A 12,733-nucleotide genomic window follows, 5' to 3' on the forward strand; every position below is an offset into this window, starting at 1 on the left:
CACACACACACACACACACACACACACACACACACACAAACACACACTATCAACTCTCCTTTCCTCCTCTTTCATGCTGGATGAGTGTCTGTGCTTAATCTGAGGATATAGCTCCTATATCCCACACAAATAACATTCATTGTGTTCAGTGCTGCTTTTTCTCCAATCTATCTTCAGACTGAGTGTTAGCAGGAGGTTCTGTCTTTAACTGGTATGCGTCAAAAACTCCCTTTGTTTTCTAGTATAATTGCTAGTATTTGTTTCACACAATGGAGAATAATTGTTTCAGTGTTGACATCTCAGAGATGAGCTCTACTATATGCTTGGTCTCCAGATTAGTTATATATCAAGAATTAATAATGTGCAATAAGGTAATGGATAATGATAAAGTAAAAATGTCTGAGCAAGTATAAAAGGGGCTTGATATTGTGGCCGTGTGTGTACCTGCGTGCAGATCTCCAGGGCTTTCCCGCTCAGGCTCTGGGGCATCTCTCTGCAGCGGGTGGAGAGGTTGAGGATGGCGGTAGCAGCCATGTGCGCCGCCTCCATGTCGTGTGTGTAGTCGAAGCTGCTCTTGCTGCAGGTGCTGCTGGCGCTGCTCGCTCCTCCTCCTCCTCCACAGCTCAGGCTGCTGCTGCTGGGCCCATAGCTGCTGGTGGTGCTGCTCGCCGAACTGGAGCTCTTGCAGTAGCGCTTCACTGACGGGACACACAGAGCAGTGACTTTAACATAAGCCCTATATGTGCAGACGTATGGGACAGCTCACAAAATACACTTCTGGTCTACATTTTGTTGTATTATTAGTATTTAATTTCACAATTATTTGAAATTTAAACCAATGTGCTGTACAATCCATAAAACACAAGATATGACACACACACACACACACACAACACCAAACACACACTATCAACTCTCCTTTCCTCCTCTTTCATGCTGGATGAGTGTCTGTGCTTAATCTGAGGATATAGCTCCTATATCCCACACAAATAACATTCATTGTGTTCAGTGCTGCTTTTTCTCCAATCTATCTTCAGACTGAGTGTTAGCAGGAGGTTCTGTCTTTAACTGGTATGCGTCAAAAACTCCCTTTGTTTTCTAGTATAATTGCTAGTATTTGTTTCACACAATGGAGAATAATTGTTTCAGTGTTGACATCTCAGAGATGAGCTCTACTATATGCTTGGTCTCCAGATTAGTTATATATCAAGAATTAATAATGTGCAATAAGGTAATGGATAATGATAAAGTAAAAATGTCTGAGCAAGTATAAAAGGGGCTTGATATTGTGGCCGTGTGTGTACCTGCGTGCAGATCTCCAGGGCTTTCCCGCTCAGGCTCTGGGGCATCTCTCTGCAGCGGGTGGAGAGGTTGAGGATGGCGGTAGCAGCCATGTGCGCCGCCTCCATGTCGTGTGTGTAGTCGAAGCTGCTCTTGCTGCAGGTGCTGCTGGCGCTGCTCGCTCCTCCTCCTCCTCCACAGCTCAGGCTGCTGCTGCTGGGCCCATAGCTCACACACACACAACACCACTAGGGTTGGTTAAAAGCCTGAGAAAGGAAATATGTTTACAGCTTACATTTAAAACAAAAAAATTGTTAGCACAGTTCTTGTTTCACATTTTCAGAGCTGCTGCAGCAAAAGCACGATCATCCTGCATCTTAGTTTAGATCTAGGAACTACTGATACTATTATTGAGATACTTTTTATTATTTTATTAATAGGTTGAATAAGTTTTTGAAAAAAAGTAAGACTTCAGTTTAGGGACCAGTTCTAACCAGTTGCTTATTAGCATGCATATTATTAGCATATGTGACCCTGGACCACGAAACCAGTCATAAGGGTCAATTTTTTTAATTGATATCTATACACCATCTCAAAGCTTAATAAATAAGCTTTCCATTGATGTATGGTTGTCCATTAAAGTTGTCCAAATGAAGTTCTTAGCAATGCATATTACTAATCAAAAATTAAGTTTTGATATATTTACAGTAGGAAATTTACAAAATATCTTCATGGAACATGATATTTACTTAAGGTCCTAATGATTTTTGGCATAAAAGAAAAATCGGATAATTTTGACCCATACAATGTATTTTTGGCTATTGCTACAAATATACCCCAGCGACTTAAGACTGCTTTTGTGCTCCAGGGTCACATATTGGCTGGCATGCTACTGATGCAATTACAAAATGCACAGTAAAAATTCAGGAAACGATGATAATAAATAAAAAATTATATTGGAAAGGATTCAAAATAATCACAGTCCATTTTTCAGCCTTGTATAAGAAATGGCATGACCCATGTAAGTACATGTTGTTAATTAATATTACAGAGTACATATTTGAGTAATTACAATGTAACAAGGACATCTAAAATAAAGTTATGCATGTACTTACTGTAGCAGCTGCAATATTTAGCTAATAACTAGGTGCTAACTCAAAGCCTAGCCTAAACCTAACAGTAACCCATGTACATGAAAGATTGCTTAGGATTTACTTTGAAATTGCTAGTAAATTTCACAAATAATTAACAAGTTACTCACTGAATTAAGCATGCAATTTGGAAGCAGAAAGACTGAAACCGTATTTTCTTGTAAAATGTATGTACAATCATTGTTTTATCTTCATTGTTTTTTTTACAGTGTAGTTAGCTTATATTACGTACTCAGTACTTTGGGGCAAGTAAGTACACTGTAAGTGAACATACTGTAAAATAAAGTGCATGGAAACTCTGTACGTTAGATCGTGTCCTGTAGTCAAATTCCTGAAGAAAGGCTTGTTTACTATGATGATTTTGATTATTATGAGGAGATTTTAAATGATGGGGTGGTGAGGGGGGTGTCGGGATGTAGGTGAGAGACGGAGAGACACTCTCTGCAATTTGACAAAAGACACAATGAGCCACAACCACCAGCTGGGCATCAAAGTGACATCTCCCACCGGGCGTCCTGCTGCCATCACTCGCTATCTCTCTCTTCTGCCTTCCTTTTACTCTATCTTCTCCCTCCAGTCTGGTCATTAAAGCATGGCCGGGGATCTCACAGTCTTACGCAAAGAATTGCAATTAGCAGCAGCCCTAAATCCAGACTGTGATTTGCCTAAACCGCCTCATTCATTATGCATCTGCCTCCAGATCATTTCCATACATTTCCATACCTCAGAAATACAGTTGAAGGAAGATCTCGGAGGCTTTTCTAACAGGGTTTAGCTCCTCACCAAGCATTATAGTTTTCTCAGACCTTAACACTGTCATATGTTCAGGAGTCATGGTGATAATAACGATCATACATCAGCTACAAAAAGTATTTGGATGCTTAAGACTTACTCTTTGCTTTATGGGACAAAATAATATCAAACCAACTTGACATTTATTTGAAATAGTTTGAAATGATAAAACAATAGATCTAGCAAAAGACGACATACACTGTAGTTGTTAGCTTATAGTCCAAGTGATGAACTACAGCTGTGGTTCCTCTGCTGTGTGAAGTTATAGAGAACTGACTTCATACTTTCACTAATAATAACTACCCGCCGGGGTTATTAAAATTACCTAAAACTGAAACAATTAAAAGCATTTTCGGTAGTTAAAAAATTAACTTTACATACTAAAATAACTAAAACTATAACTAGAAAAAATAATAATAATAACAGTGGACATAAAAAACAATAAAAATTACAAAAATACAACTATTAAATATACAAAAAAAAAAAAAAAAAAAAAAAAAAAAAGTAAACAATAGTATCTCAATGATACTAAAATAAAATAAAATGCTACACACTTGGCTTTTAACATCTGGTGCACAAATAAAATTATATTCAATGGATTTGGTTGAATGTCTTTCAGGGTTTTTTCCCATTGTTTATAATTTTTTATAAAACGGTTAGTTCCATTCCTCGATTCTGATTGGTCAGCAGCTGTGTTTCATTCACGATACAGCACAGCTATGACCGCTTCACCCAACGGTTCTGTGTATCACTGAGCAACACCCTTAGCAACCACCCTTAGCAACAGAAACAATCAATAATATGGCATCAAAACTGTTTCATTTATTATGTATTTTGGCCAAGCGGCAACCTCCCGCTCTCTGTCGTGAAGCCAACAAGGAAGTGACTTAAACTGTAATTCATCGACTGGCCGCTAGAGGCTGGCTGCAAAAGGGGGTCAATCCCATAGACTCCCCAGTCTAATAAAAGCTTCTCACGCGGAGATATGTTGATGTGTGCGCTGTAGGCTTCCTGTGTGGAAGCCTACAGTTTCCGAAGTGAGGAGGGAATATTGCTGAATTTATTAGTTTTCTGTTTCAGGTATGATTCTGTATGTCCATCAGTTTACACTGTAATGACACTTGCAAACTCGCGCTGTACCGCGAATCGGTCTGTTTTAATGATAAAAGACTGAAAACAGACGTTTTCTCATGCTGAGAGATAAGCAGAGGTATGTGTGTGAGAAAATATAATATATGGTGTTAAAAAAATAAATGACACAGCGGATGATTAGAGTCTAGTTCAAAATATTAATAAAAACTTAGTAGTATAAAACTTGGTAGTATAAATCATAATGACCCCGAACGTTCAAATGGTAGTGGTGTATAAGATACACAGCGACCCCCAAATTTTTTTTTTACTAAAATGTGACTATTTTAGTCATATTTTAGTCATTACTCCGCTTCGTGTTGTGCCAAACAACGCCCTTCAGCCGTGATTTATTCACGATACAGCACGGCCTCTCGTACCTTATTGCTTACATATGTTATAGTTTTGGTATATGTAATCCAGAAAAATAATCAATTAATCAGCTCTATAATCTGCTTTAACTCTGTAAAATCTTTTACAGATTTGAGTCTCAATCAGATACGTGGGAATAGCCTTTTTATTAAACTGAAATCTATAACACATGTTATGTCCATAAATGTTCATGTTGTTAGAATAAATTATGGTGTTATAAGATCTTTGCAATTTTCCTTGACAGGCCATCCACCCCTGTCACCACAGAACATATATTTCCTTACTTCCTGCTGTTTAATTAAAAAAAAAAAAAAAAGCGTCACTGTACAGCTGTTCCTTGGGGGGTTCTGTTAGTCAAAAGTCATTACAAAAATGGCTCAAGCAAAGTAAAGTTAATTCTGAGAAAAGCTCCTGCAGAAATTGAGAGAACATTTACTTTGATGTTTTGCTATCATCTAATGCAATAACATTCAGACATTTTAAACAGTAACATATGTGTCCAGATAATTTTTTTTTTTTGGGGGGTTGCTGTGTATTTTATACACCACTATAATTTGAACGTTCGGGGTCATTATGATTTATACTACCAAGTTTTATACTACTAAGTTTTTATTAATATTTTGAACTAGACTTTATGTTCAGATTTTTATATTTCTATTTTAGCAATTTTGTTGTTTTTGTCATTTAAAAAAATGTCTAGAGTTTTTAGTAATTTTAGTAATTTGTTTTAGACTATTTAGTTATTATATAGTATATAATATACCATACATACTTCTACATACTGGTAGAAAATGTATAGCATGAATGCACTGTAAGTCGCTTTGGATAAAAGCGTCTGCTAAATGCATAAATGTAAATGTAAATGTAATATTCTATTTTATTTCAGTATTTTTCAGCAATTTATTTTCTTATGGTTTTAGTTTTAGTTAACAATAACCAATAACAAACATTGGCAATGACATTTAAAAATATTAAAGTGATAGTAAAGACATTTATAAAGTTCACAAAAGATGCCCATTTCAAATAAATGTTCTTTTGAACGTTCTATTCAAAGAATACTGAAAGAAAAAAAAGTATCAGTTTCCACAAAAATATGAAATAGCACAACTGTTTTCAACATTGATAATAATAAGAACCATTATTAATAATTGCTCACTAACAATAACTGAGCATCAAATCAGCATATTACAATGATTTCCCCAAACTTTTGAACAGTGGCGTGTATTGATATCATAGCGCAGACGCGTGAATGCTGTGGTCTTACCATCATCAGTCTTGGGCAGTGTGTCCCGACTGTGGACTTTGAGTGCAGCAGTGTGCCGTTTGCTGTAGATGTTGGTGCTGTCATAGCTGTTGTAGTCAAAGTTGGTTTTGGAGTATTTCTCTAACTCTTTGGCCAGGTTGGATCGTGGGGTTGAAGTGGGCACGTTGTTTTTATAGCCGTACTGTGGAATCTCCAGCTGTTTGACGAAGCACATGGGCCTGGAACAGATTCAACCAGCGGTCTATGGTGTATCATGAATGAATGCATACTCTCCATTTCATGAACTTTGCACAGAAAATTCAACACAGATTGTTGCCTATTTTAATGTACTCAGTTTCCAGCTAAGAAGCAAATTCACAGCTTGATCTGTTGTGTCAGTGTAAGCAATGAGGAGCAGTTACCTGAGCACACGATCTGAAGCCTGGTTGGATTTGCCTTCATCACATGACTGATGTTTCTCGTGGGCTTTGGCCAGCTTCTCTGCAGCCGCTATTGGACAGCCCGACAGGCTGGATGAACAGAAAGAAATGTCAGGGACATGTCTTTAAAAAGACATGATAATATGTGACAAGTCAGGGACGATTCATCCATCTTCATTTCTGTGCATTTTAGACTCATCACTGATATCCGTCTCTTATAATCTGCTTTATACAGTGTGAAGTCAGAATTAGAATACTGATGGTCAAAATTGTGATCTGTAAAAAAGAAAAAAGAAATAAAAAGATTGTGTGATTGAACTGAGACTCTTAAGTCTCAGTTGTTTCTTGTGCACAACAGTGGATTATGTATTAAATCATTCATAAAGATTACAAAGGGAAAAAAATGAAGCTTTCTCTGAAGAAACTCTTCTGCTTCTCAGATCTGCTTCCTGAGAAAAAGGCAATAAAAAAAAAAAAACATTTTCCTTATTGTTTCAACCATATATAATATTTTGGTTGAAATTCACCAGTGATTTGCTAAACTTGGTTGGGCACTTCAGCAAATCTATGCAAGAAAATAAGACCCAGGCCACATTAAATTAAGGTTAGGTTTAGTACTGTGTTGGGTCACAATTGTAAAATCTGGGACCAGTTACATAAACATCTACTGTATGTTAAAACTGCGTCTTAAGAGCTAGTCTGACCAACTAGCAGTTATTATTTTTCAGATTCAAATTAGACAAATCTACATTTTATGCAACTGGCGTAAAGAAAACAACTAGATTACTAACATGTAAGACTATTCTAAGCATTATATGCAGCCGGCCACTGGGTTCTGACGTAAAACCAGAAACAAATGTCTGCTATTATAAGCTAAAGATTTCATTTTGAAATTTTTCATTTGAGTTTAAATGATCAGCTTTATTTATGGTAATAAACTTTATTTTATTGATTTATACTTTTACTGTACATCAATGTTAATTGACTAAATTGTGTAAATTTTTTTGTCTCCACAGAAATGCACAGAAAAAAAGCAAAGTTCATACATTACTAACTTTATTAATTCTCACAAGCTACAATGCAAATTATTATTATTATTTTTTTTTTGTATTTTGGGTAACACTTTAGTATAGGGACCAATTCTCACTATTAACTAGTTGCTTATTAGCATGCCTATTATTAACATATTGGCTGTTTATTAGCATATTTATTAGCTTATAAAGCTTATTTATTAGCTTACTTTATTTATTAGTACTTATTAGTACATATTCATTTTTTCAGAAAAATGTATCAAAATTTAGCTTGATTAAGTTTAATTTTAAGTTTTGAGTTTATACTTAAAAGAAGAAAAAAAAAATGTCAATGGGGTATGAACAATAAACTGAATTCAAAGACAAAACAGCACTGTATAAGACAAAACAATACTGAATAAGAAATTCTTTTTTTCCCCAGTGTACAGAAAAGTAACCTGAGAGCAATACAAGGTTCCTCTAGGTAGTGCTATAATCTTAGAGCACAGAGATGCAGTAGCTGAAGGTGTGTGTGAGTGTTCATGAAGCAAGCTGCCAGGTTTCTATTGGGCCGTAGGAAATGTAATTTCACTCTTGCAAGTACAAGTGAGGTGTGTGTGTGTGTGGCAGCCGTCTGTAGCGGGCCGTCTCCCCTGGTGAGGTGTCAGTGAGGTGCTAATGGCTGACGCTCCACACAGCAGCTGCTGAGAGAATTACTGCAGCACCCTCCTCAAATATCTGCATCAACCATTTCATCAGCACACTACAAGCCACACACAAAGCCTTCCACAGAAGAACATGCTGCTTTAAAAGCTGCTTGAGTCAATGTACATTTGTAGTACTCTATATTTTTCATCACTGTCAATCAATTCAGTAAATGAACGTAGTCCTGCATTGACATCAGACATCACTAGCAACATCAAACAAAGTAAAAAAAAAAAATTCCAAACTGGTTTCCCAAACACACATCCATGTCTGGGACATTTCGAGAAAAACGGGTAGTCCCGCACAGTGCTGAGTATAGATTATATGTAACTGATTATACAGAATCTCAACACTGAACTGACTTGAGCTGAATAACAACATAGTCGAGTTAGTAGAGCTGCTTATTGCTGAATCAAACATGTTTCATAATGAATGAACTTTACACAGTCATCCAAATGAACCGAACCGAGTTGAGCTGAAAAATGACACGTTATCTTACTAGTCGTAGATTTTGGATTTACGTATTTTTTGCAGTTTGCATTATTGGTTCTGTTACTTTCTTGTTTAACACTGTAAAGCAGCTTTGAAACAATATTTATTGTATAAAGTGCTATAAAAATAAAGGTGACTTGAGTGAGTAGACTTAATCTGGATTACGTAAGCATATTCCCAAAATTAAGTACTTTAAATTAGATTATATTGCATTTTAAAATGATCAGATCATAGTTACTTTTTTTATTGATTACATTACATATTATTCATACAGTAAATTATTCATAATTTTTAGATGATCCCTAATTCCAATAATTCTCACATCGACATGCAGGTAAACAAACAAACAAAAAAATTTTTGATTTATTTTTAATTTTATATTTTTATGATTTATGTATCAGTTTATCATCAACTCATGAAGCACCTGCAGCTCTTTCATAAACCCCAGTTTGAGAAACCCTGATGTAATGTGATGTTTAATGCACTTCATGTTGTTTTAAAAAAATAATAATGGAATATATTTTTCTTTCACTTGTGTATGTAAATGTCAATGCATTTTTATATTAATGTTATACAAAACAATGCTATACAAATCAATGTGATAAGTTATATTAAAAAAACTATAAATGTAATCAAAATAGTCTGATTAGATTACCTAAAACATGTAATATAATAGATTACATTACTAACTACAATTGTCATCATGTAATTTGTAATCAGAAGTACTGCAAGCACTGGTCACACCTTTAGTCGAGACTGAAGTTAAGGTTAGGGTTCAAATAAATGATTTACACACTTCAGACAGTCAAGCTTACTTATAGCCTCTGCACATTCAAGTAGTAGTAAAGCATTTTAACATAAAAATAAATAAATAAAATTTGCATTTAATATTTAAGAACCGTAACTATAAATCTGGATGCATTAAATCAGAAACTAATGCTTTGTACCACCAGAAACCAAAGATAAAACCTTTGCTGAGGAAAAGTGAAAAAAGTAGTCAGCGCTGTGATTTTTGACATAGTAAATAAAGATGCTAAGAATGAACACAGAAGCGTTTCTCTCATCCAGACAGAGAGGAACTCACCTCCTGTGAGAGTTCCTGTTGCTGTTGACGTGACCCCGGCCCGTGCAGCCAGGCGTAGGGCACTTAAGAACATTTTCATACATTGCAAGAACTTGACAGCAGGCGAGAGAAATAGGGTGGAAGATTAGGAGTTAGAGGCCCACAGTTAGTCATCTGCATTAGTGTGAAACACTCGTCATTATCACCAGCACGCTCCGAACCAGAGACATCAAACAGTGGCATGCAAAGAACTGCTCATGGAAGAGCAGTGGCATGCACATGCACCATGCAGCGCGAGTCATGCGACAAATAACATTCTATTCTATTCTATTCTATTCTATTCTATTCTATTCTCTGCATTTTTCATGTTTTATAAAATAATACTTAAATAGGAACCTATTAGTATATACTTAAAACAAAACAAAAAGAATACATAAATAGTACAACATATCTATAAAGACAGTATGATGTTTACTTCAAAACTTACAAGCATACCTGCAGATAAAATAAAATAAAATAAAATAAAACAAAAAGTGGTTTACTTGGAATAGCTTCCATAAACTAAAAAGTGAGCTAGTAATTATACAGCTATTAATCTAACACTATGCATATATGTTCACTTGTAGTATAATTCACAGTATTGAAGTACACAAATAAAACTTAAAAAATAAACTACAGTATTTGTGTACTCAAAGTTTATCACAGTTACACTTAAATTACATTTAACAGTAAACTTGTATAATCTAAAGAGTGGGCCAGTTTAGTCACAGGAAGTGTTGATTAGTACTCTTACAAGTATACTACTAGTACACTGATTTTAGTATACTTACTACATAAAGCATACTTGAAAGATATACTTAAACTTGACTTAAATTAACCTAATAAAATTTATTTCTTTTTGCAACGTTATAAGCACTATAGAGGATCTAAAAGGACAAACAGGAACTCACCTTAACATGGAATGTTAATGAAAGCATAAGTAAGCTTACCATACTCACATGTAGTTAATAACAATGTTAGATATTATTATTTATGCATTTAAGCAATGTTTCTTTTTTTATTATTTACCCAATTGATACCCATTATTATTATTATTATATTTATTATTGTATTTAAGCAATTCTTTTTACTGCATTATATACATAATGCATTTAAAATGACAAAATTTGGGTATCATTTTATAACGTTCAATAAGGTTAATAAACATTATATCATTCTTCAATGCTTAACACACCAAGTAAGCTGAAGAACTGTTTAAAGAACCTAGAAGCAGCTCTGTAGGTGTTATTCTATTCTATTCTATTCTATTCTATTCTATTCTATTCTATTCTATTCTATTCTATTCTATTCTATTCTATTCTATTCTATTCTATTCTATTCTATTCTATTCTATTCTATTCTATTCTATTCTATTCTAGCCATATAGGTAAAGGTATACATCAAGTATAAAAAAAAATACCTGAATAGGAAGCTAGTAGTATGATTAAAGTGCAAAAACAATATATAGGAAATAGTAAAGCTCAAAACTTACTTGAAGTATCAAAACCTTTCAAACCTATAGTTTACTGAAAGTATCTTCAAAGTGTACTTCTATAAACTAAAAAGTGGGCTACGAGAAAAGTATACAACTAGCAAACTAACACTATAGATATACAGTAAGTTCACTTTTAATTGCATACACAAAGTTTACCACAGTTACACTTAAAGTGCCCTTAAAAGTAGTAAGTATAAGTTTTAAAAACTACTAAGTGGGCCAATTCAGTCACAGTCACAAGAAGTATTGAAATACATACAACTATACTACTAGTATATTGATTTTAGTATATGTACTGCAAAAAGTGCATTAGAAAAATATACTTGAACTTAAATTAACTTAAAATGAAATTGAAGTAAAATTATGATATCACTTTAAAATAACTTTAATTAACTATAATAATTATAATATTCTATAATGCTTAACAATAATGCTTAATTCCTAACAAAGCCATACCTTCATATTGTATTGTATTGTATTGTATTCTGTTGTGTTTTGTTTAACTGGATTTCCTGCTGCTAGCTTGAAGATGTTGTAAGTAAAATCTGATGCTTAGTTTAACACGGCAGTGCGGTGGATTGTGAGTGACGCAGAAAGACGCTTTCACAGAGAGCTCTGACCCTGATTGCATTCTCGTCACTAGCTGAAGCCGTCAGCTAACGTTAGCTCATGCACACAGTCATCTGCTGTGAGGTGCTGCTGCTCATGATTGTCTCAGCTCTGCATTTGTCTTTCATTTGCAGTAGACACACGTTAGCAATCAATGAAATAACCGCCCAAACACTGCTTCTCTCTGATCCCAAACTCTGTTATTCATCTGTACATGACTTTGTCTCCTCTGTCCATAACCGTCTAAACTCCCTCAATTAGATTACTGTTCATTAGGACGCTGGAGTGAGGGCAGAGAGCATGGGCCGGGGCGAGCAGACCAGCGCTCTTCCGGTGCTCATCTTCATCATTATCAGCTCCTTAATCCTTCACCCTCATCTTCAGCATACTCTGACATGTTCATTACCGAGCAGCAAGCAGCATCCGCTGCCTCCACCGACTGAGACACATGGCTTTGTGTGTCTCAAAGCAAGTACAGCTTATTTTAAGTTTTGTCATTTTGTAAAGGTGAGTGGTTTTACTTAACACCTGAAGCCGTCAGCTAACGTTAGCTCATGCACACAGTCATCTGCTGTGAGGTGCTGCTGCTCATGATTGTCTCAGCTCTGCATTTGTCTTTCATTTGCAGTAGACACACGTTAGCAATCAATGAAATCACCGCCCAAACACTGCCTCTCTCTGATCCCAAACTCTGTTATTCATCTGTACATGACTTTGTCTCCTCTGTCCATGACCGTCTAAACTCCCTCAATTAGATTACTGTTCATTAGGACGCTGGAGTGAGGGCAGAGAGCATGGGCCGGGGCGAGCAGACCAGCGCTCTTCCGGTGCTCATCTTCATCATTATCAGCTCCTTAATCCTTCACCCTCATCTTCAGCATACTCTGACATGTTCATTACCGAGCAGCAAGCA

At 35.5% G+C, this 12,733-nt stretch overlaps 1 protein-coding gene across 1 annotated transcript in view; it reads right to left on the reverse strand.

Annotated features, from left to right (window-relative positions):
* LOC107753351 (myelin transcription factor 1-like protein) overlaps positions 1–12,733 on the reverse strand; it is a 103,865-nt gene that overhangs the window by 39,003 nt on the left and 52,129 nt on the right. Inside the window, exons 8-11 of the mRNA XM_016569489.1 lie at positions 9,699–9,789; positions 6,390–6,497; positions 5,989–6,206; positions 445–698 (exon numbers count right to left, since the gene is read on the reverse strand). Of these exons, the coding sequence (XP_016424975.1) occupies positions 445–698; positions 5,989–6,206; positions 6,390–6,497; positions 9,699–9,789 (671 nt within the window). The remainder of the gene's footprint in view (positions 1–444; positions 699–5,988; positions 6,207–6,389; positions 6,498–9,698; positions 9,790–12,733) is intronic.

The sequence above is a fragment of the Sinocyclocheilus rhinocerous genome, unplaced genomic scaffold (assembly GCF_001515625.1).
Source record: "Sinocyclocheilus rhinocerous isolate Xijiao unplaced genomic scaffold, SAMN03320098_v1.1 scaffold1042, whole genome shotgun sequence".
Classification (NCBI taxonomy): Eukaryota; Metazoa; Chordata; class Actinopteri; order Cypriniformes; family Cyprinidae; genus Sinocyclocheilus; species Sinocyclocheilus rhinocerous.